Below are 27,507 nucleotides of genomic sequence, written 5' to 3' on the forward strand. Positions count from 1 at the left end.
GTATAAGAAATGTTTAGTATCCTACTCTCACTAAAAAAAAAAAAAACATAATCTTGCATAAAGTTAACTTATTAAAATTGATGACTTTGATTTCAGCTTTTCTCTTCAGCTCTTGTGACAGCTCCTACTGACAGTGAAAACATTGGAGGCTTTTCCATTGAAGATGTAAAGAAGGAAATCAAGAGGGGAAGTAAACTGGTAAGATTTCTTTTAAGTCTTGCTTTTTAAAATGGACCTGTTCTTTTGAGCTTTTCTTCGAGAGCAGTAGTTAATGAGTAAGGGTATTCCATGGATTGCAAGTGTGATGTAATGTAGGCGGCCTGTGGAGCAATGATGCAACATCCGATTCCTCGGAAGAACCCTAATATAGTATTCCCAGTGTAAGAACTAAAGATTTACTTGAAATGTAGGTTGCTTCTTTTTCATCAAAATAACTCCATTCATCCATTTTCTAACCTATATATCCACTTCATAGTTAAAGGGAGCCAGTGCCTGTCTAAAGAACAGTGGACTCGAGGCCAGAGCAAACCCTGAGTAGAGTATTAAATGAAGGACTTATTCATGCACAATCTCGACACTCAAGTATAAATGGCCACTAACTAATCTAACATGCACCTCTTATGTTATGAAAGTCAATGAAAACTTGAGGGGTGATTGCATGTTACCAAAAACATCCATCTATTTTCCAACCCGCTGAATCCAAACACAGGGTCATGGGGGTCTGCTGGAGCCAATCCCAGCCAACACAGGGCACAAGGCAGGAACCAATCCCGGGCAGGGTGCCAACCCACACACCAAGCACACACTAGGGCCAATTTAGAAACTCCAATCCACCTAACCTGCATGTCTTTGGACTGTGGGTGGAAACCGGAGCGCCCGGAGGAAACCCACGCAGACACGGGGAGAACATGCAAACTCCACGCAGGGAGGACCCGGGAAGCGAACTCGGGTCCCCAGGTCTCCCAACTGCGAGGCAGCAGCGCTACCCACTGCGCCACCGTGCCGCCCTTACCAAAAACAACTTGCACTAAATGGCTTTTTTTTTTTGTTTTGTTACATTGTATGCAGCATAAGTAAAGAGCACTAATAATACTTGAATATTTATCATGTTCTTATCACGTTAAGCCTTGGAAGTCGTTCTTTGTCCTAAGGTTTTTTGAGTCACTTAAAGAGATTTTAGTAGTGTACTTGAAAGTGAAACACTCCCAGTTGTTCCACTTTTCAATTATTTAATGTACTGTGTGCACCTTGCTGTTCTTTGTAGCATTTATACTGTAAAGCACACAGATGAAATAGTTTAGGTCACTGATTCTTCAGTTTAATTCTGGGGCCCACTGTTCCTGCCGAATTTAATCCTAACTATTTCTGCATTCAGTTGAACCCCCATTTTAATTAATTATGCTGTTTTTTATTTTATCAATTTCTATATTTTGGTGTCAAACCATCAACTCCAAAACTGGGTTTGCCTCATTTTTATTGAAATGTGGCAAGCATTTATTTCTGATACATGGGCTAATATTTTTTTTATCATATCTTTCAAGATTTTCTTCATCATCGTGATTTTCATTCTGCTTTTTACAGATGCTCTGGTTATTTTAGCCATTATTTACTTATGAGCTTAATACTGGGTATAACTGTGTAGTAGCTGCAGCCTTTCAGAATTTAGTGTTATTTTTCGTGGTGTCTACTTTGCTTGGTGTTATTTACAATTATAAGGATGCAATTATGTGAGTACAAATAAAATACACAGGAAAAACAGTGAAATAAGAGGAAAAGACAAAAGTGTTTTGAGCTTTTAAAACTATGGCGAAAATACAAATACTTAAGACATTTTGTTCTAAATGTAAATCTCTCACTACTGCTCTCTATGGAATGCACAAAAACAGTAGAATTGAGGGCAAAATCCAGGTAACGGTGAAATCATGCAGAAGTAAAATGACTCGCTTAGGAAAATGGATAGAACAAAAAATTCAGCCTCAGTAGTACTCTAGGTCCTGAACTTGAGCTGGTATAGGCAGACTTCCACATGTATATCCAAGCTCAAAAATGGAATTTGCAAAACCTGTACAAAGGGCACAAGGACAGATAAACATTGGTTGTTATTTGCGTTGGTCCATTTCAGTGCAAAAGAGGTTGTATATACCCCTTGTGCTCTGTATATTTTTCCCAGCCTGTTGTATGAATTTTTTGCAGAGAAATCCTAGGCTAAATTGCACGTAACTGGTCAAACTTGACGAGTCAAATTATTTTTGTTTAATGCTCTTCACTACATGCAAGTTAAGTGTGTAAAAACAATACATTTATAAACTTTACAAATTACAAAATGCAAGCACACATCCACCTTAATAAAAGAAGTGTCTGTCTGTGTCCATCAGGTTGATATGCCTCTGCTGTCCAACAGATGGTGGATCACAAATTTTAGCACTGGTTTTATGAATTCTGTACCAAATGGTATGTAACTGAGACATAGCAATCAAGACACATGGCACTGCAAATAATAATGCTAAGATCTACAATAATAAGTTGGATTTTTTTTTTTAACATTTTATTGAATTTATTAAAATCAGACATTCCCACCCATGAACTTGGATCAAGTGGGTTCACAACCCACTTTTAACTTGGACCATAAAATGCATAAACACACAGTAAACAGATCCTTATAGTAAATATTATTGTTTAGATGTGGCCAGTTGATAATGAAAAAGAGGAAAACAAAAAGTTGAGTTGGCACTAGCCCTGGATGAAATAGACCTCTGGTGTATTCAGTTATTCCTGTTAAAAAGTCAGATAAATCTAGGCATAGGACAGTTCTGTAGACCTTGGCTAACTGGACACACATCGCCCTGCCCCACCCAGCCACTATACAGTATTGCATAAAGGCTTTGTCATATGACATTTCCAGCAATTTTCAGTTGTAGCTGTTATTTACATAGCCTTAGCAAGAGGCAACGGGCAGTATGCTCCTGTGATCCTGGTCACCTAATGTAACATACTCAATGGCCATGAAAAACCATTAGTTTGCGACTTGCTTTGATATTAACTGTTAATAGCTGGGGGCTGGCTCCTTGTGCATGAGAGCTGAAAACCAATTGATGCTCATCCAGAAGTACAATGAATTTAATATAGCAATGAGGAATAAGGGTGTGTTGAACCTCACAAACAGAAGAGAAACTTGTCTGTCTGATGTCTAATGTTTTAAACTCCATAATAGAATGGAAAAAAGAAAAAAAGAGACTATGGCTGAACTTGCCATAGCTGTTAGCCCTTCTTACAGCACAGGGTTCTTCAGGCACCATGCAATTGGTTATCACAAAGACAGGAAAACATTATTTTACTACAAGATTAGCACTCGGTTGGTAAATTTCCCATGGGCAGTGATTTACAGTTATTTAAATTCATCAAAGTCATGTAATGTGACATCGGCTTAAGTTGTGTTGGCCAGTCTAATATAATAACAAGATCTCTCATCCTTGGATTCTAAGGCTACTAGTATGTCAGGTGCCCCAGCTGGATACCAGTATAGAGAAATGGAATAGAGAATGATTGGTAATAAATTACAATAATTATCAGCTTTCCTGTAATGTTTCTATATATACAGTATATACATAACCTGGGGTAGTGCAAATCTTAATACAGTGGAACCTTGGGTCATGACCATAATTCGTTCCAAAACTCTGGTCGCAACCCAATTTGGTCGTGACCCGAAGTAATTACCGCCATAGGATTGTATGTAAATGCAATTAATCCATTCCGGACCGTACGAGCTATATGTAAATATTTATTCTCTCTCTCTCACTCGCTCGCTCGCTGCACAGGGAGAGACTGAACACATGTGGAAATAATCGGTGCGTACAAACCAGAAGGGAAACTGGCTTGTTCGTCACCCAAGTGTGTGATAGTGAACAGATGCAAAAGTTTGGCGAACTTTTTGGTCGTAACCCGATTTGTACGTGGTCCGATACGTTTGTGTCCCGAGGTTCCACTGTATGTTTAAAAAATTGAGCAATTCAATATACTTTAATTACATATTGGAATCATCAGTCAGTCAGTGAATAATTGAAGTCAAATTTATTGTCATGTGTAAATAGTGTAATAATATTCACAGCTGAATGTTTCCGCAGAACAGTTGGCAAAGTAGGGTTTGTTTAAAGGGACATTTACAAAAATTGCTGTTCGTAAAATACTTATTGGAAATTACTGTAAATTAACAAATTATAGAGAGCCGAACATGACAAGAGTACAAGAAATTTAATGTTATAATTAGCTTCAAAACTGAATGAAATGTAGCAAAGCTGTAGATGATGGTATTTAAAGAGGCATTTGTCTCTTACTGAGGTAGCTGTGTTCATATTGACATTTTAGGCAGATGAAAGTCTGGCTTAAGTTCCATCAAAGCTCTCCTAGCAAAGTGGGGATGATGTATGTAGAATTTTGACATTTTGCCAGAACGTTCTTTATGTTCAGTCAATACAAAATGTAAATATTGTGAAGATGACATATTTAACACGGCTGCCTGATATGAAACCATACATGTACCTCCCCCAGGTGTGAAATATGTAATCAAATAACAAGAACTGAACAGACTTTATAAGGTTATAGTCATCCATTCATCTGTCCATCCATCGACCTAACTTGCTTATGCTGGGCAGGGTCTTACGTAAGAACACAATTGTTGAGGATTTTCCAATGCAAGACACTTTTTTCTTGCAAACTGCTCCTAATCAGAATGCATGAAAGGTTTTAAGAAAGGCGATATTGGTAAAGTTTAAATGATTGCTATGCAAGCAAGTTTTATGATGTGAATGTTTTCCTGTTTGTGTGTTTGTCTCTCTCGCTCTTAATTTAGGCATACCATAGGTAGATCCAGCAGTGTTTTTAAATTTCACTTTTTATGCAAATTTAGTATTTCCTAATTCAAACATTTGAAGATACTCAGTTTATTCCTGTGGGGGGTTCTTAGGAAGTTTTGATCTAGTACCATGCTTTTTAAAATATATGTACAATTTCTTCATATTTTTTGATCCACTTAATAATAAATATGGTAAATAATGTAATACTGTACAATATGTTGTAGTACTTTGCATGAATGGTAGTAATTTCCTTTTCTGTCTCTAATGTTGAAGCTCCTCAGTGTGGGGAATCTTGATGAAATTTTCAGATGTAATTGATAACTCTTCTGGTGGCTCTACTCTTATTTATTTTACAGATGTGTTCATCTTGTCACAGGCCTGGAGCAACTATTGGCTGTGATGTGAAGACATGCCGCCGAACATATCACTATTACTGTGCACTTTGGGATAAAGCTCAAATTAAAGAGAATTCTTCACAAGGCATTTACCTGTAAGGAGACAAAGCAGTATAGCATCTTAGAAGGAACATCATATTCATAACAAGCGTTACACAGATGTAGCCAAATTTGTTGGTACCTTTACAGCTCAATGCCAGTGCTGTATGCCTCCTGATAATGCATTAAATGAAAAAGAATTGTTCCATGTATACTTTCATGCCTTGGTATTTCATAGAGTAAAGTAAAGCAAGTGTGAAAAAAGAAAAAGTATTGCTTATTCTACAAAGATATTCTAAAATTGCCTGGACACATTTGTTGGTACCCTTAGAAAAGATCATAAATAATTGGATCAGAGTGATTTTGTTTTCTTTAATTAGTATCATACTTGTCTCTAATTGTGCAATCAGTCTTTTAGCCTATTTAAATGGATTAAAGTAGTCACTCTGCTCTTAGGTATAATCATGTGTCCCGTATTGAACATACACCAGAGAAAGCAAAGGAGAGAGTTGTTTGAGGAGATCCGAAAGAAAATTATAGACCGGCAAATTAAAGGCAAAGGCTGTAAGACCATCTCCAAGCAGCATAATGTTCCTGTGAAAACAGTTTGCAAATATTATTAAGAAGTTTAATGACCTTGGGACTGCTGCCAGACTCCCTGGACACAGATATGAGAGGAAAATCAAACTCAGAATGGGCAGGAGGATAGTGAAAATAAAAGACAAAAAGCCAAGGACAGTCTCCAAAGTGATACAAGCTGAACTAAAAGGTCAGGGTCCATCAGTGTCTTATCACACCATCCGTCACTTTTTGAGTAACAGTGGGCTCAGTGGAAGAAGCCACAGGAAGACTCCACAATTGAAAGAAAAACATAAAAAAAGACAGACTGGAATTTGCTAAAATACATATTAACAAGCCACAATGCTTCTGGGAGAATGTCGTTTGGAAAGATGAGACAAAACTGGAGATTTTTGGCAAGTCACATAAGCTGTACGTCTGCAAAAGAAAACATATAGCTTTCAAAGAAAAGAACACCATCCCTACTGTTCAACATGGAATAGGCTCTATTATTTTTTTGGAGCTACTTTGTTGCTGCCTGCTTGGAGTGCCTTTAATCTGTGGAGAGAACAATGAAATCTCAAAACTATAAAGACATTCTGGAGCAAAATGTACTGCCTAGTGTCAGAAAACTCTTGTCTCATTTGCAGGTCATTGATTCTCCAACAGGATGATGACCCAAAACAAACAGCTAAAAGCACCCAAGAATGCCTAAGAACAAAATATTTGAGTGTTCTGATGTGGCCTTCTATGAGCCATAATTTCAGTGCTATCAACATCTATAGAAAGACTGAAACATGCAGTTTGGGGGAGGCACCCATGAAACCTGACAGAGCTGCAGGATTTTGCTCAGGAAGAGTGGGCCAAACTGTGTGTTGACAAGTGTTGAAGTCCCACTGAGAGCTACAGGAATCACTTATTTGCAGTGATTGCCTCTAAAGGTTGTACTAACAAATTATTAGTTTAAGGGTTCTGTCATTTTTGTCCATGCCATTTTCATTTGTGTTACAATTTGTTCTAGAGTTTTGATCCAAAAGAATATTTCGGAGTCTGATTTTTGTTAAATACGGAATAAACAATGACAGGTGCCAGTTAGTCTGGTCAGTTTCAAGTTATTTCAGAGGCAATTGTGGGTCCTTCTTTTTTTGTGAAGGGGTACTAACAAATGTTTCCATGTTTGTGTGTTTTTACCATGTCAGAGATTAAATGACAGATATCTGTTTGAGTTATATGTTTCTGTTGTTAAGTAGGATGTATATATTTAGTGTTTATATCTGAATCAAAATGACATTTTGAAATGTCTATTATTAAAAAATAAGCTGGAGAGACAATGATTAAATAGCAACTAAATTGCTAGCTATTGATTTAATTGAAGTTTTTTCATTTACTACACACAGTTTAAAATACAAAGTACATGGAAAATACAGTGTAAGTTTAATTGATTATGCTTTTCTATTTTACAAGAGTATACTGCAGAAAGCACCGGGATTCCACACAGGACTCAAGTGATGGTATGTCAAAAGAAAAAAAAGTTTTTCTCTTTATTTTTAATAATTTTAATGATTGATTTTCTGTTTGAAAATACCTGAAATCATATAGTTGATAGCAAAGGAAAACTAATTTACAAACAGTAAGATTTATTTGGCAAATGTAGCCCTGTAACACGTCAGGTTTTAACATGGACGTTACGTTTTTGCTGTAGAATAACTAGCTTTATAATATCAGTCTGAACTCAGAATTAAAAGTAATGGTGCTGGGCTTTAAATTCTAATTCATTAACCCAAATCCCAGTGACACTAAATATTGGCAGATTCGCAATACCTTATGTTACAGAATACAGTTAAATAAAAAGCAGCAGTATTTATGTTGAATAGAAGAGTTCCAGCTGAGTGTTTTATGGCTGCTAGTTACTGACTTTCTGGGCACAATATGAAATACCTAAAGCAGGTGATTATGGATACTGTTTTTGGGTATGTGCAGTGTCCTTTTCTTAGTATCAGTTGCAGTTCTTTTCCCAGTTAAAAGTGAAAGAGGAAGAGAAATGATATGCTTTTTTAAATTTTTTTTTAAAGGTAATATTTAATAAAGGGTTGTTTTAAGCTATAACACAGGTGTCTTTATCTGTGTAGTTTGTCTTTTTGACAGGAAAAAAAATTTGTACAGTTTTAAAATATACCATTAATCTTTTTTCTTGCATCTACATATTTACCTCTGTTTTAATTAATAGTGGTGTCAAAAGCAATCTTCTGAGTTTTCTACATTAATTCACTTTATATAATTGATTTAAAGTTGATTTGTGAGTAAAATCCATTGTTCTCTTCTTTTCATAGTGTTAAGAACTAAAAGTAACAGCAGCCAAGCTGTATAGAGGTGGTAAAAAGAATGTGTATTTATTTGTCCCAAAATAGTGAATTCGGAGTGAAACAAAGAAATGTAAATTACAAGAAATTAACTATTTCCATTACAATACTGTACATTTATAATATACATTGTACATTAGACTAGTGATCATAATCTGTACAGTATTACATGATAACATGTACAGTATTACACTATTACAATTAATTTTTTCCAGTTTTTTTAATCAGTTGATATGCAATGAATGACCCAAAATGGTGAAAAGGTAAGCAATAAACTGCCAGAGGATTAAATTTTTAAAGTTTAAAACTGAAAAAAGGAAATATTGGAATATTACAGTTGGGCCTTAATTAGGGAACAACTAATAGGTTACAACCTACAGCAGCAATTATAGTATTTTTAGCCTTGTAAGTTGAAGCAAACAATTTGCACAGGTAACTTCTGTTGATTAAGACAGACAGAGGTTTTAAGTAAAGCAGAGTTGGAACAGACTCTGTTACTACACCCTCTTAAATACTATTTGGACAATACACTATTACACTGTAGAAAGTTGTAAATTCCAGTGATAATGGCAAGAAAATGGCAATTAACAAATTAATTCAATCAGAGCATTATTACCCTTAGAAGTGTAGCCCTTTCATTTAGAGAAATTGCCAAAAAAAAAATTGAAGTGTCAGTGAGTATGGTGTCCTACACCATCCAAAGGCAATCGGAAACTGGAAGAAACTCTGATAGGAAGCGATCTGGCTGACCCGAAGTCACAACCAGCCTGCAGTTAGGTGCCTCACAGCGTGACAGCTTCAAGCACAACATAATAGTGGTGGAAAAAAGCAAGTTTCAATTTCCGCTATGAAGAGATGACTTCGTGCTGCAGGTTTGACAGGGCGAGTGGCAGTAAGAAAGCCATTCCTTAAAGGACAAATTAGGGCCTTGAAATACCGGCTGTGGACTACTGCAGACTGGAAGAATGTTTTAAGGCATGATAAATCAAAATTTGAAGTCTTTAATTCATCATGCAGGGTGTTTGTACACTGTTAAGTTGGTGAAAGGATGGTTCCTTAGTGTGTGACACCAACTGTCAATCATGGAGGAGGAAGTGTGATGGTCTGGAGTTCTTTTGCTGGAGGAAGAGGTTGTGACTTGCACAGAGTGACTGGCATTCTGAATCAAAAGGGTTATCAGAGTTTGGCTGGTGTAACAGCAAAAGGTGGCTACATTTGAGGAATCAAAAATTTGAATAAAATTTTGTACACTTAAATGATTCCTTGATTTTTTTATTTGCAATTGTTTATTTGTTATGCATTGATTTAATGAAACATTAAGACATTAAACTGCATGCATTTCCATAAAAACTGAAAAAACTGAGGTGTTCTAAAACTTGACCGGTAGTGTAATCCATGCTCTAATCAAACAATATACTAGCGAGTATACTCAGTAAATTATTTTTAGTTTATTTAGGCATCATAGCTACATGAACTATATTACTGGAAAATGTGTTTATATCAAGCTAATTATGCTTATTTAAATCACTTGGTAGAACTACTTACAGGCCTTTACTTTGAAGGGATCACCAAAAATAGCAAAGCAGTAACATTTTCTTGCTTCCAGTTGACTTTTTATAATATGTTCAAACAAATTCCTTAGCTAGTTTGGAAGGCAGAACACCCACATTCCATATTTAAGATGATTTATCAAATTGCCTAGCAGAGTCTAATTCATTTAAAGCTAATGCTTTCAGATTTAAACATTAAATCGTAAGCTATAGCCTTATCTTAAATTATCCTTTTCATATATTTAAAAAAATATTTAAATGCTTTATTAATTATAAGGTCTTGCCGTTATGAGTTATTTTGAGAAATTTTGGAAGAGTGACTGGTCAGTCTTTTTGAAGATGAAGCTGCCTGATAAAGGAATACCTATATTGTTGAATATATTGAAGGTTTTTACTCATATTCTTCTCAAGCCTTTCATTTTGCTAAACAGGTTTGAGAAACCAATTATGTGGTTGAATGTAAAAATGTGGCTCTAGATTTAGGAGTAGGTAATGCTCTCTGTTAAAGCACTGTGTTAGTTATTTTTTTCAGCTTATCTTGATTTACGCATATTAGGTATTTGTGGACAGCTTCTAAATAAAACACTTCTAATTGATAGGCTCTGGTTTCAGATGTTAAGAATGATGTTTTAGTATTGCTGCACATTAGATTTCTGTTTTATTTAGTGGTATTCATTTTAATAAATCTTTGAAAGTGTCATTTTCAGTGTAAGCCTTTCTCTTCTGCAGATGAGTTGGAGAGAGGTGTAAATAATTCCGATTCATCACCATCACGAGGAAGAGGAAGGGGGAAGGTGGAAAAAGGGCGTCCAAAAGTACCCAGTTCTCGAGGCCAATCTGAGGACACTCGATCCACATCTTCACATGGTACCGATGACATAGAGAGTGCCTCACACGTAAGAAAGTACAACTTACTCAGCAATGTCATATTTTAAGGGCTGCAGTCTACTATAGTTTGAGAGTATGCCGTTTCATCAGCTGTTGTAAAACATTTAAAAATGTGCTTTGACTGAGATTTCATTCTATATCTCTCCATCAGCGTGACCGTTCACCTCTGAGAAGTAGCTCAAGTGATGGTGGACCCCGCTGTGGATTCTGTCATGCAGGGGAAGAAGAGAATGAAACCCGAGGGAAGTTGCATGCATCTACAGCAAAGAAGGTTGCAGCGCACTACAAATGTATGGTGAGTATTGATTCTATAGCATCAATCAATTTGCATCTGACGGATTGTGTATTTCATTGCTTTTTCTTAATATGTAGTGATATTTTTTTTTTTTTTTGGTATGTTATGCTATATAATAGGATTCGGAATGTATGGTGAAGGTTTTTCCATGCACGCAAGAATTCTTCCAAATTTTGTTTATTAAATATCACAGAGTAGTCAAAAAATATACATTCTTTTGCATTTTCTAACGGAATATAAAATGTAACAAAAAACAAAAGAAATTGAAGGAAAGAACAAATATATACAGTCACAACTTTATCAATATTTACCTTAAAAAGACAGTTGGAGAATAATTATGTGATATTTAATGGCTTAGGGCTGACCTATTCAAATGGTGACCTACAGGGTCACATGTGGCCCAGAAGCAACCTCTGATTGGCCCACTAGCCCAGTCAGCGGTCCTATCAGAAATGCAGAGAAAATGTGAGAAATACACATTTCACAAGCCTTCAGAAATTCCTAAATAAAGTCTTGCAGTAGTATAGACTACTGTAAGCTACATAGCCTAGCAACATTAAACACACAATGCAGTGCATTGTTGTGTGTCTAGAAGTGATGGTGTTTTTTTTTTTTTGTTTGCGTGTGTGTGAAGGTTCCTTGGCCGTGACAGCTGGCCATGGCATTGACTACATATTAAATGATTCTATAATCAATTGTGTGTTAAGTCTTACTTATATTCCAGTTTCATGAAGTGAGTGCAAATTTAGGTTTTTGCAAATTAATCTAATTGTTGCTCCAGTGAGTGCCTTTTTATTGACAAGCACTGTCTCTGCGTGTGTCTTCATACAATTGGTTGCCTCTATATATATATATATATATATATATATATATATATATATATATATATATATATATATATATATATATATATATATATATATATATATATATATATACACACACACACACGCGCTTCAATCCTGGGGTTACATGGCTGTTACAAGGACAACGATCAGGCATTGAAACTCAAAATAAAGAACAAATTAGAAACACTACATTTGATGAAAACATGTACATCAAATGGACATTTCATGTGGAACCTCGGTTCAGGAACGTCTCGGTACACGTACAAATCGATTTACAACCAAAAAGTTCGCCAAACTTTTGCCTCGGTTCACGACCACACACTCGGTATACGAACAAGCCAGTTTCCCTTTCGGTTTGTACATGTTCAGTCTCTTCCTGTAGAGAGAGAGAGAGAGAGAGAGATAAGGTAGGAAGGCAGTTAAAGAATGCACTGGGCTTGATTTTGTTTTCACTTCTGTTTACAGTGATCGGTTCGTAGCGTGCATTGTTGCAGTGTTACTTTTCTTGGTGGTTTATTAAATTACGGATTTTTTTCAAATGTTCATTTTTTTCCCTGTGCTTAAAACTCATTAAAAAAAAAAAAAAAAAAAAGTGTTTTTAGCCAGCGGTTGGTAGTGCTATAGCGCAAACTATTGCAGTGTTAGTTTTCTCTGTTGTTCAAGGTTTTCTCAGTGTTATTCAATGTTTTTACATTTAGTTTACTATTACGCTGTGCATTCTATAGTTTGATTAACTATATTTGTGCTTAAAAACTTAAATATATATATATTTGCATACAGTTCGTATGGTCTGGAACGGATTAATTGTATTTACATACAGTCCTATGGAGGAAATTGCTTCGGTTCATGACCTAATCGGTTTACAATCAGAGTTTTGGAACGAATTATGGTTGTGAACCGAGGTTCTACTATATAAAGTTTTGAATTTTCTTAAATCTCAGTCAAATAAAGCACTAATTGCTTTGTGAGACTGTATACATTTTTTGTAGAATGTAGAGCTCGTTGTTAACCTGCGGTTAATATTCTTCAATTTCATGTTTGTAATTTTAAACTATCAAGCAGAATATTGGACTGTAGAATACACCTACACAGGTGGCGTAATGATAGAGCCGCTGCTTCACGATAAGGAGGTGCTGGTTTGTGTCTCGGGTTTTCCCGGTGTGAAGCTTGCAAAGCTTTTAAAGGTGTGAGTAAAGTGCTATATAAATGCAAAAAATTATTATTGTACTTGTCGATTTGTCAATTTCAGATATTAAATGTTAGTTTTTTCACCAAAAAACATAACGTAGTGCTGGGACTCTTGGCCTCTATATACCATAACAGTACCTCAAACTTGATCCAAACGCAAAGTGTGCATCCTGCCACCGTTTTTGTTTACAAAAAAGGCATTGCTAATCACACATGGTGATTTAAAACAAAATTATGTTCCCTCAGTGTATAGTAGACATTGTATTTATGTGTGTTAGTTATTGTTATCATTTGTTATGGGTTTGTGCATTGATAGCTTTGATAGTGCATTTAACACAATAAAAAAGATCAATGCTATGTGACCAAAATATGTATTTTATTTTAAAAGGGAAGCAAATGTTATTGCTAATACTGTGCATTATTTTTATGCACTTTGAGATGTTATTAGGTCCAATTTGACCAAAATGTTATGTTTTTTTTTTTTTTTCTTTTCAAAAGTGGAAAAAAGTATTGCTACAGTGATCCCTCCTCCATCGCAGGGGTTGCATTCCAGAACCCCCCGTGAAAGGTGAAAATCCGCAAAGTAAAAACCATATGTTTATATGGTTATTTTTATATTGTCACGCTTGTGTCACAGATTTGCACAGAAACACAGGAGGTTGTAGAGAGACAGGAACTTTATTCAAACACTGCAAACAAACATTTGTCTCTTTTTTAAAAGTTTAAAAGTGCTCCATGACAAGACAGAGATGACAGTTCCGTCTCACAATTAAAAGAATGCAAACATATCTTCCTCTTCAAAGGAGTGTGCATCAGGAGCACAGAATGTCAGAAAGAGAGAGAAAAGCAAACGATCAAAAATCAATAGGTGCTGTTTGGGCTTTTAAGTATGTGAAGCACCGTGCGGGAAGCATATTGCGCAACAAAAGCAGCCACAAGTAAGCCCAGCAAGGAAGGGAGCAATGTGAAGGTAGTTTTTCAGCGTTTTTTGAGGCGCATCCGTATACTCTAGAGGTGCGAACAGCCCCCTGCTCACAATATATTTGAGGAGTTTTATTTAATACGTAATATGTGCTCTGATTGGGTAGCTTCTCAGCCATCTGCCAATAGCGTCCCTTGTATGAAATCAATTGGGCAAACCAACTGAGGAAGCATGTACCAGAAATTAAAAGACCCATTGTCCACTGAAACCCACGAACCAGCGAAAAATCCGCGATATATATTTAAATATGCTTACATATAAAATCCACGATAGAGTGAAGCCACAAAAGTTGAAGCACGATATAGTGAGGGATTACTGTACTTTCTCAGATTCTGTTCAGTTACAGCTTTTTTGGTTTTTTTTAAGCACTTGTTGACGTGCCTGTGTCTGATGTGACCATATTTAAAAGAGAATCCATGAGTAAACATTACATGTTTTTAAATACATTAATTTATATTGGTTTAAAATTTGCCATTACCTACTGCTCACTAGCCACTGGAAATGTCTGGCCCAGCTAAAGTTCTTTTTTTGAAAACCTGGCCCAGCTGAATTTGTAATTGAATACCCCTGGCTTAGGGGTATATACCAAGACATACATTTTAAATGTTCTTAAAGGTTTATCTCACAATGGTTTAAAACATTCCATTTCATCTTTTAAGAAGAACTTTACGTTTTCTAAAGAGCCCAAGTCCCTTTATTAGCAATTCCAACAGAACTAAAGAGTGGTGGCTGTTTACCCACCTATTTTTATCATGATTGCCTTAATTGCTAATGTTAGAATAGGTTAGATGACTACTCTGTTTCTACAGTTGAACGGGTGAAAAAAGTCTGAGCATACAGCGTTGAGGATGGGAATCTAACTAAATTTCACAAATTTTACCAATCTTGCTATAGCAAATTATATAAACCTAACAAAGCTAATTATCTGAGAAACCAGATTTTAAAAGCATGTTATTAAATAAATGGCTATAAAGAGTTTAAAATGAAAATCTCCTAAATTGTCTGTCTTATATTTAACAGTACAGATATAATAATATTGGAATTTTTATTTTAGTATTGGTTTTAAACAGTATTTTTCAGTTAATAGAGAGAAAATGTCAACAAATAAATTTGGAATGTTTAGATTCTATGATAAATTTCATAGTCCATGGTGATACCGTTCTTTATAAACCTTATGCTGAAATCCCTCCCAATTATAAAATTTCCCGTTTGTTGTTACGCTGAATGAATCATCATGTGTATCACACATTAAATTCAAGGTCTGCATTTTATTTTGATATTTAATAAATGCCAATAGTAGTTTACTTAAATAATTGGGTAACTGCTTTATGGATATACCACTAGCCAATGTTAGTATTTATATATTTTATATTCTTTTACAGAAAAAGGTACAGTATTGTTCACTTGAATAAGAAAGGTGCTTTTAATAAAAACCGTTGAATAGGATTTTCGTTTTTGCCTTGGTATTGAATAGGTATCGAGGAATCTTGAAATTTCTCTAGTACTGGCATTGAATACAAACATTTTAGTATTCTGGCATTCCTAGTTCCGAATCCAAACACTGTAGCTGTAGAGGACATCTGCCATAATCCTTGTGTAACTGTAAAATCTCTAGTTTTCAGGTTTTATTCCTATCCAAATGAATTTCAGATCCTTAATGTCTCTCTTGGTCAAGGGAGTGAATACTATTTAATGAGGATAGAGGAGTCCATATTGCTTTTGTCCAGAGAATTCTGCTGAGAAAGGATATTGGTAAATTTGCCCACTGGCACATATTTTTCTTTAATTGTGCTAGAAAAGGGCTTACATTTAAATAATATAGATGTGAGATTTTGTGAGTCATATTTGCCCCAAGCTATGTAATGTTTCTGTAGTTCCAATGGAATAATTTGACATCAGCAGGTTCTTGTGAACCTGAGCTTCCTTATAGGTATATTCTCAGACTTCATCAAAGTTAACTTTTTAACCAAATATTGTTGAGACCATTGGTATCCAAAAATAACTTAGTCATATAAGACTGTCATTATAACATCAACATAAGTTTGAGGTCTTCTTCCCAAATGGATCCCTTTAATATGTGGATTACGTCTAAATTACATTTAATATACTGTTTATAGCCAATGGTTTATTCAATGTAGTGAATAGTAATGGTGACAAGGAACATTCATACATAGTGCTCAATGCAGCCTGAATGAAATGGTTTGAATTGTGGCTTTAGGTGCACTATATAATAACAAAATAGTCTTCACCCAGGTTAAATCTCATAACGTCAAACTTGTAATCTTTCAGCTTTGTATTGCAGGCTTTATCAATATCCATTTTAAAAAGAAGGCCTGACACATTTAGATTAACATAACGCATCATCTTAACCAAAATCCTGGTGTTTTATTAAATTAATTTTGTCCTTTGATAAACACTGGTTTATCATGAGCAGTGATATTAGTGATGGATTCTCTCTGAGTCTCCAGTATTTAAGCTAGTAGTTTCATTTCAACATTTAATAAGCTTTAGTGATGGCTTTAGAATTGGCTTCGCTGCGAGTTTTACAGAATCTTGGAAATGTTTGTGTACTTCCGCAAACTCGGCAAAATACATTGAAGTCAATAGTGAAAGAGGAATTGGATTAGCTTTTAGTGGATTAAAATGGTGCAGTGTATATATAATATGCAGGATCACAGAGTGTCTTGAAACAGCAGCATAGGACTGGTTCGTTCCATTGTTTGAAGCTGTGGATCAATGCAGCTGGAAAGTCTTTTTGCTTCCAATCCATCTGTACAGATGCTTTGCTATCTACCTATCTGTCTATCATCTTTAACATAGAAACACCTTGTAAATAGTAATAAATCTTTTGTTATTATCTCTCCAAAGTGTCATAGTCTTGAGTGGGGAATGCTCCTTTAAGGCTTGTTTTAATTCGCAGGTACACTCAGTGGCTAATTACACATGCAGTTGGCCAAAATTAGCATGTGGTGTGGTGGCAGGTGAACAAGCAAACAGGGGTTATTGTTATATTTTTCATCGCAGTACTAATAATATTCTCATTATGGCCAACTATGTAAAATGTGAGGTGCAGTATGCATGCATAAAAGTTCTGCACACAGCACAGCTGGACAGCAAAATTCCAGGAAAATGTTCATTGAATAAGGTCACTGGTGAACACGGTATATTCTATGCAAGAAATTCTTTAGTGAATTTTGCCAATCAACACTAGTAAACGTCTATATGAATCACATAGTCCAGGGTTCCTTCCTGTTTTTGTTTTATTAATAACTCTACAGTATTATTAGTATTCATATACTCGGGGAGAGGCACATCTTTAATTGATTCGTTGATGGACTTAAAGTAAAAATCTTACAGATCTTTAAGTATTTTATAAAACTCTGCAGGGTAGTTGTCAGGTCCTGGCATATTCCCTGATTATAGTGATAAGATGCAGTTTTAACCTTTAAACTGGAAGTCGATTTATTTAAAATTTTCTTCTGTGAATCCTTAATTTGAGGAATATCTACAGTGTATCCTTAAAGTATTTTCCTAAACAGGTTTTCAAACTCTTTCTGAGCTTTTATAGCATCTTCAGATATTTTCTTAAAGATTGCATTGATGTTCTTATTTTCCAGTATACACTGGCCATTCTTACTTTTAAATTGTAGAGATGCATTTTTTGTAAATGTCGTTCTTGCCAGCATTGAGGAAATGTACAGGTTTATTTCCCTTTTTCAAATAAGTGCTGTCTTCCATATCGAACATCTTTTTATCTGATCATTAAATTGTGAGCTATTTCAATTAATTTAAAATTATTCTCAGATTTAGCAGTATGGTATTGATTGCAGTCAACAAATAATAATGCTAGTTTAATTTCATGATACTCGATACCCATTCAGTTCCCTGGCAAAAACAATAAAATAGAAATCCCATTCAACATACCTTCTTCCCTTAAAGAATATGTGTATTAGACCCATGGTAGATAGAGGCAGCAAATTTCAGCCGTAAAAAGGTAACTAGAAATGACAACTAGACGGGGAAAAAAAATTCTCTGGTAAAAGAAACTGTAACCTTTCCTAAACAAAAGAGGGCCAGGACTTTGTGCACTGTCTTCTGATAACACGAGGATCCACTGCAGTAAGTACTTAAAACAGTTATTCCATATAAACTAATTGTAGAAAGTATGTTAGGAATTGCAAGGTATATCTTTCAGAGGTACATTCTATTTAAAGTGAGAACAACTTTCTGTTGTTTTATAAATTATTTACAACTACAAGTGAAATGAACAAAAGTATAACTAAAGCACCATTGAGAAATTGTAAAATATTTAGACTATAAATCATTCATAAAACATGCATGTACTTTCATGAACACAACCATATCTTAAAACCAATTTATTAACATTTGTTTACTTGTTTGTTAATTTAAATTTTCCATTTGTATGTCCCCCCAGGGAGTTTTGGCCTAGCATCGCATTACTGGACATGAGATAAGGGCCATTCATGTCTTTATTCATGTTTATAGTGTGTTGTGCATATTTACAATATTGCATTAAATTGTAATGGGCAGTTGTCAAAATGCAGACACTAGTCCTGAACTTAAAGAACACAACCAATATGAATCTTATCATGCAGTGTGGGGGGGTAAACCCTTAGAACAGAATGTTACTATTTTGTAGCAGGGATATAGGCCAATGACCTTTTTTTTTTTTTTTTTTTAATTGTCTTGATGGGGAAAAAAACAAATAATTATTTGTGTTTTATACCATGTTCAACTTGTGAATGTAATGCTTAACTATTTTAAAAAGTATCAGTTTTATGTTAACCTATTACATTACCATATTTACAATTTATAACGTGATCACCACAGCACAGTACCTCTCCTTTCTACATTATGTAACACTTTTATGTAGGAATTTAATTATGTTTTGCATGTTAGAGGAAAGGACTCAAATGTTAATAAAGGTGTACCTAGGATTTCTGAAGCTAACTAGATATGCCACCAACCCCACCATTAATTTAACTAAAAATTTACATTTTCAAAATTAAATTTTAGATTTTCTGTTATATATTTTTAAAAAGTTCATAAATCTCTTTACTGCAAGTCTACCACTTTTTGCTTTTACAGTTGTTTTCTTCTGGTACGGTGCAACTCACTACAACTTCAAGAGCAGAGTTTGGAAACTTTGACATTAAAACAGTCATTCAGGAAATCAAGCGTGGAAAAAGAATGGTAAGTCAACATTTTCTAAGTATATTGCTTAATATGTAGAATATGTGCTCATTTTGAAAACAACTATTTAGCCCAAAAAGCATAGGCGCATATGTAACAATTACATTTGACATACTGTTTGGTTAAGTTTCTTGTTAATGGTGACAAGTTACCTAAAATTTGACTTGGGTAGATAGTAAATTGGCAGTTGTGTGCTATGATGTCAGTACTGTATGCCATGTTGAGCTTTCATTGTATGCATGCCAATTCTCTTGAATGTTTGAAGTTACCAGTACAAAGAAATGTTGGTTGATCGAGAAAGTAGTACCGTTGTTTAGTGGTTAGTGCTACTGTCCCATAGATCAGTGCTCCGCAACCTTTTCTCACCTACGACACACCAAAGTTCTTCCTAGAATTCCGCGGAACGTCAAAAGCTAAAATATATAGCAGTGGCATAGCTAGGGCGCGGGGGGGGGTTGGTGGTGTGGGGGGGGGGTTTGCTCCGAGTGCCGGCTAGTCAGGGGCGTCCAAACTACGGTAGCTTCCTTTTTTTTTTTTTTTGTTCCTTGAGGAGGCACAAAATTAGGGTTAGGGCGTCAAATTTTTCACCGCCCCGGGCAACATGATCTCCAGCTACGCCACTGATATATAGATATTAATTTAATACACAAATGTTACAATAAATTTTCATTTTTTATTATAAGTATACATTTATTATAAGTATACATACATAAAAACTATACTATATTTACTTTTATGCAATCTTAATTATTATTATACCATAATGACTGATTAATGTGATACCTTTGAATTTAGATGGCGATTTAGTTTACTGGGTGCCATTGCCTCGTTTGATAGCTGATCGCCGCAAATGATGCATTGTGGTTTTGGAGCCGTTTCGTCACCACACCACGAGAATCCATATCGAATGTAGTCTTCGTTGTACTTCCTTTTCACAATCTTCTTTGTTTTTTTTTTTGCAACACTTGTGCTGGGTTCTTCATCATCTGTACGTGAAGACGAATCTTTTCCACGTAAAAATGTATCCATATTTAAAGGGGTATAAAACTAAATATGAATCACACGAAGAACGTTAACCATACACAATTCAGCAACACAACTAATAGTAATGAATGATGACTACTGTCGCAAGACGAGTGAATGCGACGTAGCACGACTAATACGTCGGCTTGAATTGAATCTAGGTGAGGGCACAGAGCGCTCTGCCTATCAAAGTATACTACGGAGTTGTCTGGCGACTACGTAGGGCCTACGTCGTAGACGCCAGGCGATGGGATTTATTATTTCAGAGAAATGACACATAAAATTATGAAACCTTTAAAAGGCTATTTATGCGAATATTTCATTGCATGTATTCTCGTTATTGTGTTTCTAAGGAGGACCGTTGAAATATTATTTAGTTAGAAAATTGTCTTATTTGACCACATCACACCTGTATCGGCTCAAGGCACACCGGTTGTGGAGCACTGCCATAGATCAAGCACCTTTGGTTTTTGAATCCTATGCCTTATTGTTGTGTATGTGGAATTTTATTTTTCCTGGATCTGCATGAGTTTTCCTCCTATAGTCTCAAACACTTGTCAGCTGGATTGTTGCCTCTGTGAGAATGAGATTGAGGACTTGAGCTATAGTGATAGTCCTGTGGTGAACTGGTGCACTGCCCAGGATTGTTTCTTTCCTTGTATCTAATCCAGCCTGAATTGGATTGAGCCATTTGAATGATATATTGTGTTAAACATTTAATACTAAAGTATCTTTCTTGCTTTCATTTTATTTTGAAGAAATGCACCTTGTGTAGTCAGGCAGGAGCTACCATTGGATGTGAGATCAAAGCTTGTGTGAAGACCTATCATTACCACTGTGGCCTGCAGGACAAAGCCAAGTACATTGAGAACATGGCAAGAGGCATCTACAAGTAAGATGGCAGTTGGTAGCCAAGCACCTTGTTTTACTTTATGTACTAGTTAAGTTTCCAGCTCCCAATTTAATTAACATTTTCTGTTACTTCTATAAGGGTTTAATTGATGTTTACTTATAAGTCTGTTTAGCAGCAGCCCAAATAAAATCCATTGCAAAATTTCTAAGAATATTTTCAAGCAAACATTTCTTTGTAGAGTGTATTTAGATTTTTTTTTATTGTTGTGATGGGGCAATGTGTATAGTATTGGCACCTCATTGGTTCTGTGTTTTTTTTTTTTTTTGTTTTTTTTTTTTGTTTTTTTTTTTAATATATTTTTTAAGTTGCAAAGACAATACTTTCTGTGGTTGCTTTTATCTTATGCACCATGTGCCTCATTCTTCCCAGAGTCTGGCAGATTTGAGGAGTATCTTTAATTACACAATATCCGTAATACATCTTGTCTGGATGAAATTATATGGGCTTTTTTTAGGAATCTGTAGTGACCAGGTAGCTACTAACGTCAGGGACATCTAAAATATCTCGCATGCAGAATCAAGGATTCCCACCTGCTTCAGAAACACACAGGTCACCCCTGTTCCATTGAAAGTGAAAATGGACCATCTTAATGACTACATACTGGTGGAACATTCTCATTGTGATTCAACAGTTTGAGAGTATGGTGCCAAGGCAAATGTCGGTAAACGATTAGCTGCTTACAAAGCTTTAACAAGCCTTTCTGTGAAACATTTTGCAGACTTGTGCTCAGAAATTACAGTCATGGCCAAAATTATTGACACCCTTGGAATTTTCCCAGAAAATGCACCATTTCTCCCAGAAAATTACTGCAATTACAAATGTTTTTGTATATACGTGTTTATTTCCTTTATGTGCATTGGAACAACACAAAAAAAACAGAAAAAAAGCCAAATCTGACATCATGTCACACAGAACTCCAAAAATGGGCCAGACAAAATTATTGGTACCCTTTCAAAATTGTGGGTAAATCGTTTTATTTCAAGCATATGATGCTCGTCTGAACTCACCTGTGGCAAGAAACAGGTGATGGCAATATAGCAATCACACCTGAAGCCAGTTAAAATGGAGAAAAGTTGACTCAACCTTTCTGTGTGTCTGAGTGTGCCACACTAAGCGTGGAGAACAGAAAGAAGAGCAGAGAATTGTCTGAGGACTTGAGAACAAAAATTGTGGAAAAATATCAACAAGTCCATCTTCAGAGATCTTCATGTTCCTTTGTCCACTGTGCGCAACATAATGAAGAAGTTCACAACACATGGCACTGCAGCTAATCTCCCTGGATGTGGACAGAAGAGAAAAATTGATAAAAGACTGCAACGAAATATAGTCTGAATGGTGGATAAACAACCCCAATCAACTTCAAAACATATTCAAGCTGTTCTGCAGACTGAGGGGTGCAACAGTGTCAGCTCGAACTATCCGTCGACATCTGAATGAAATGAAACGCTATAGCAGGAGAGCCAGGAGGACCCCACTGCTGACACAGAAACATAAAGCCAGACTGGAGTTTGCCAAAATGTACTTGAAGAAGCCAAAATCCTTCTGGGCGAACGTCTTGTGGACAGATGAGACCAAGGAAGAGCTTTTTGGTAAAGCTCATCATTCTTCCGTTTACAGAAAACGGAATGAGGCCTATGAAGAAAAGAACACAGTACCTACAGTCAAATATGGTGGAGGTTCTAAGATGTTTTGGGGATGTTTTGCTGCCTCTGGCACTGGATGCCTTGACTGTGTACAAGGCATCATGAAATCTGAAGACTACCAATAGATATTGGGGCACAATGTAGGGCCCAGTGTCAGAAAGCTGGGTCTGCGTCAGAGGTCATGGGTGTTCCAGCAGGGCAATGACCACAAACATACCTCTAAAAGCACTCAGAAATGGTTGAAGACAAAGCGCTGGAGAGTTCTGAAGTGGCCAGCAATGAGTCCGGATCTAAATCCGATTGAACACTTATGGAGAGATCTCAAAATTGCTGTTGGGAGAAGGCGCCCTTCAAATCTGAGAAACCTTGAGCAGTTTGCAAAAGAAGAGTGGTTGGAAGTTCCAGTTGAGAGGTGTAACAAGCTTGTTGATGGTTATAGGAAGCGCTTGATTTCAGTTATTTTTTCCAAAGGGCGTGCAACCAAATATTAAGTAGAGGGTGCCAATAATTTTGTCCAGCCCGGTTTTTGAGTTTTGTGTGAAATTATGTCAGATTTGGCTTTTTTTTCTGTTTTTTTTTTTTTTGTGGTGTTCCAATACACATAAAGGAAATAAACGTGTATACCAAAACATTTGAAATTACAACAATTTTCTGGGAGAAATGGTGCATTTTCAAGGAAACTTCCAGGGGTGCTGATAATTTCGGCCATGACTGTATTTAAATCCCATCTGAGATCCATATTAAATACTGATGAAGCAAAAGCATTGCCAAAAAAAAGTGAAAAGGAAGCTTTGGTCCCCTCCTTGTATATGATCATGTTAAACAATCTTATCAAACTTATGTAATTTTTTACATACAGCAGCAATGTGTTTCTGCGGTTAGGACCAGCACAAATGGGGACAAGTGTATGCTGCAGTGGGTGGGCAGTCCCGTGCAGACATCTAGTTTGAAACTGATGAGCCTTTATTGCCTTTCCACTGAACTCCCACTGTTCTAGCCGTTGGAAAAAGTTCAACTTTCTAATCACAATCAGACTCGTTTAACTCCTTTACATTGCTCGTCTTCTACTTCAGTGCTACGACCTGAAGCACAATACTCTATTGCTGTTGTTCCCCTCTACTTGCTCGTTCAGTCTGTGCTGTTCCTTCTTGTTCCCACATGTGCTGAAACAGTGTGCACCTGTTCAGCACCTTCCACCGTCCATCCTGTCCCTCATGCTCCTTCCACCTTTTTTTCCCCCCCAAGACCTCCTACTCTGAGGCATTTTATTTCCATATCTCCCTGCACCTATTGAAAGCACAGTGCTCAGTAGCTGTCCAGCCACATAGCCATCTGAATCTCCAGCTGGATCTTTACAATATGGTTGGGATGCTACCAACTATATACAAGAATAATCGATTTTTGGGGGAGTTCATAACTAAAACTAAAAAAAATAATTACAAAAGATAGATTACACTTTTCTACACATGCTGCTACAGAACTAAAATGTGATCACCTGACACCTGCGGTGTAGTCATCATTAGGGAATGGTTAGGTATTTTAAAACGCTTGTAATTTTGGATTGACTTGCGTTACAAAAATACCAATAGCGGCACCATTTTTCCAGGAGCTTGTTGATATTTTGGTACTGACCAGTCCGGAACCTTTGCCAGTTTAATACTAGTTTTCGATACCGATCACTATCTATCTGCTGTTGTGAATCCAGCTCAATAATTTAGTAGCAGGACAACTCCTTTCTGGTAAAGATATATATAATATATGCAGTATATATAACAAGCACTGATGTGGAATTTAGTATTAAAGATCTCGCTCATCCTACACTCACTGTTCTTTCTCCTCTATTCTGTCAAATGGTTCAGCACATTTTAACACTTTTAGATTCGGGGACAAGTTTTTTTTATCCACAGGTCATAGGACTGTTCAGTAGGTACTCATGCTGCTAATTACATGCATGTTTCTTGCATAAATCTTCTGATGTTGTGTTTAATGTATGATGTTATATTCACTGTCTGTATTTTTGTATTTTTTGTGTGCTGCATGTATTATGTGTTATTGTCACTAGTCTATAGCAGACATGCAAATAAGAATTGCATCATACTACAGTATGCACACATGACAATAAATTTCAAGCTTGAACAATGTGTCACTGATAGATTTCTTTTTTGGCCTAATATACACTGCCTGGCCAAAAAAAAAGTCGCCACCAAAAAAAAGGTCACACACTCTGTTTCGTTGGACCGCCTTTAGCTTTGATTACGGCACGCATTCGCTGCGGCATTGTTTCGATAAGCTTCTGCAATGTCACAAGATTTAGTTCCATCCAGTGTTGCATTAATTTTTCACCAAGATCTTGCATTGATGAAGGACAAGCAAACGGTGATTGCATTCACTACACTCTTGGCACGCAGACTTATTTTGTTAAATTGGAAGAATCCTAATTCTCCTCTTATAAGTCAGTGGGAAACCGATGTTTTATATTATTTGAAATTGGAAAAAATCAAATTTTCAGTTAGAGGATCTGTACAAAATTTTTTCAAAACATGGCAGGATTTAATCAATATTATTTTAGAATAAGAGAAATAACTATTATTGCATTTAACTCCCTTCTCCATCTCTTATTTATATAGATATTTAATTCTCCCCTTCTTTTGTCTAATGTTGCCTTATTAAAAAGCTTAAAGAAATTTTCCTTTAGCTAAGCTCTCCTTCTCAGGGGTGGGGTTTGATTTGTTTTCAAATTTGTTGGGTTATAAATTGATCTGTTTGTATGGAATGATTACAATGAAAATTAATAAAATAAAAATATTAAAAAAAAAAAAAAAAAAGGTTGAACTTTTTGGAAGGCAAATGTCCCGTTACATCTGGCGTTAAAGGAACACAGCATTTCAGAAAAAGAACATCATACCAACAGTAAAATATGGTGGTGGTAGTGTGATGGTCTGGGGTTGTTTTGCTGCTTCAGGACCTGGAAGGCTTGCTGTGATAGATGGAACCATGAATTCTACTGTCAACCAAAAAATCCTGAAGGAGAATGTCCGGCCATCTGTTCGTCAACTCAAGCTGAAGCGATCTTGGGTGCTGCAACAGGACAATGACCCAAAACACACCAGCAAATCTACCTCTGAATGGCTGAAGAAAAACAAAATGAAGACTTTGGAGTGGCCTAGTCAAAGTCCTGACCTGAATCCAATTGAGATGCTATGGCATGACCTTAAAAAGGTGGTTCATGCTAGAAAACCCTCAAATAAAGCTGAATTACTACAATTTTGCAAAGATGAGTGGGCCAAAATTCCTCCAGAGCGCTGTAAAAGACTCATTGCAAGTTATCGCAAACGCTTGATTGCAGTTATTGCTGCTAAGGGTGGCCCAACCAGTTATTAGGTTCAGGGGGCAATTACTTTTTCACACAGGGCCATGTAGGTTTGGATTTTTTTTTCTCCCTAAATAATAAAAACCACCATTTACAAACTGCAAAAAAAAAAAAAAAAAAAAAAGATCTTGCATTGATGATGGTAGAGTCTGACCGCTGCGCAAAGCCTTCTCCAGCACGAGAAGGCACAAGATTCTCAATGGGGTTAAGGTCTGGACTCTGTGGTGGTCAATCCATGTGTGAAAATGATGTCTCATGCTCCCTGAACCATTCTTTCACAATTTAAGCCCGATGAATCCTGGCATTGTCATCTTGGAATATGCCCGTGCCATCGGGGAACACAGCTGTTCAGTCCCAATCCCTTGAGTTCCCTTCACATTGTGCGTGTGGAAATGCTCTTACTTTCACTATTAAACATAGACCTGAGTTCTACTGTTGTTTTGCTTCGATTTGATTTCACCAAACGTTTAAGTGATCGCCGATCACGATCATTCAGGATTTTTTTCCGGCCACATTTCTTCCTCGAAGACGATGGGTCCCCACTATCCTTCTAGTTTTTAATAATGCGTTGGACAGTTCTTAACCCAATTTTAGTAGTTTCTGCAATCTCCTTAGATGTTTTCTCTGCTTGATGCATGCCAATGATTTGACCCTTCTCAAACAGACTAACATCTTTTCCATGACCACGAGATGTGTCTTTCGACATGGTTGTTTAAGAAATGAGAAGCAACTCATTGTACCAGTTGGGGTTAAATAACTTGTTGCCAGCTGAAAGATTATCGCCCATGCAGTAATTATCCAATAGGAGGCTTGTACCTATTTGCTTAGTTAAATCCAGGTGGCGACTTTTTTTTTGGCCAGGCAGTGTATTTTGAGTTCCATATTGTCCACTTGAAAGTTTGACTTGTAAGACCTGTATAAGATGACATGTAAGAAAGCATGCCTTGGACAGGTTATGCACCATGCAAGCGTAATACACGTTTCTACAAGTAGGAGCATAAAGTACGTTTTCAGTTTGCTAATGTGTATGTGAGATATTCCAGCCTCTAGACATACCCATTTTAGTTGATGCCACTGTTTATCTCTAAGCACATTTCTGAATATTTATCTTACAATGCTGTTAATTGTAATACCTTTTACTATTTATGCCTGTTGAAATTCAATTTCTGGCAGCTACTGGGTTTAACCTATTATACAGTCTTGTGCTGGTGTGTGTGTTTTTTTTGCTTTTAAAACTTTTAATTACAGTAAATCATTTTGACATTTTGCTTCACATGTTCAAGGCAATGTTAAACTTGATAGGAGATAATGCTAAGGAATACAAATAGTACATATTTTGTGGGTTCACATCCCGGTTCCTCCCTGTGTGGATAGCGCTTTGAGTACTGAGA

General features: G+C 36.2%; 1 protein-coding gene across 2 annotated transcripts in view; it reads left to right on the forward strand.

Moving 5' to 3' along the window:
• The window catches only part of phf6 (PHD finger protein 6), a 40,269-nt gene that overhangs the window by 5,566 nt on the left and 7,196 nt on the right, over positions 1-27,507 (forward strand). For both annotated transcript variants that reach the window (XM_028815772.2, XM_028815769.2), the window contains exons 3-9: positions 97-198; positions 5,207-5,340; positions 7,307-7,353; positions 10,482-10,648; positions 10,792-10,935; positions 19,063-19,167; positions 20,949-21,082. In XM_028815772.2, coding sequence (XP_028671605.1) covers positions 97-198; positions 5,207-5,340; positions 7,307-7,353; positions 10,482-10,648; positions 10,792-10,935; positions 19,063-19,167; positions 20,949-21,082 — 833 coding nt within the window. The remainder of the gene's footprint in view (positions 1-96; positions 199-5,206; positions 5,341-7,306; positions 7,354-10,481; positions 10,649-10,791; positions 10,936-19,062; positions 19,168-20,948; positions 21,083-27,507) is intronic.

The sequence above is a fragment of the Erpetoichthys calabaricus genome, chromosome 12 (assembly GCF_900747795.2).
Source record: "Erpetoichthys calabaricus chromosome 12, fErpCal1.3, whole genome shotgun sequence".
NCBI classification, from domain to species: Eukaryota; Metazoa; Chordata; class Cladistia; order Polypteriformes; family Polypteridae; genus Erpetoichthys; species Erpetoichthys calabaricus.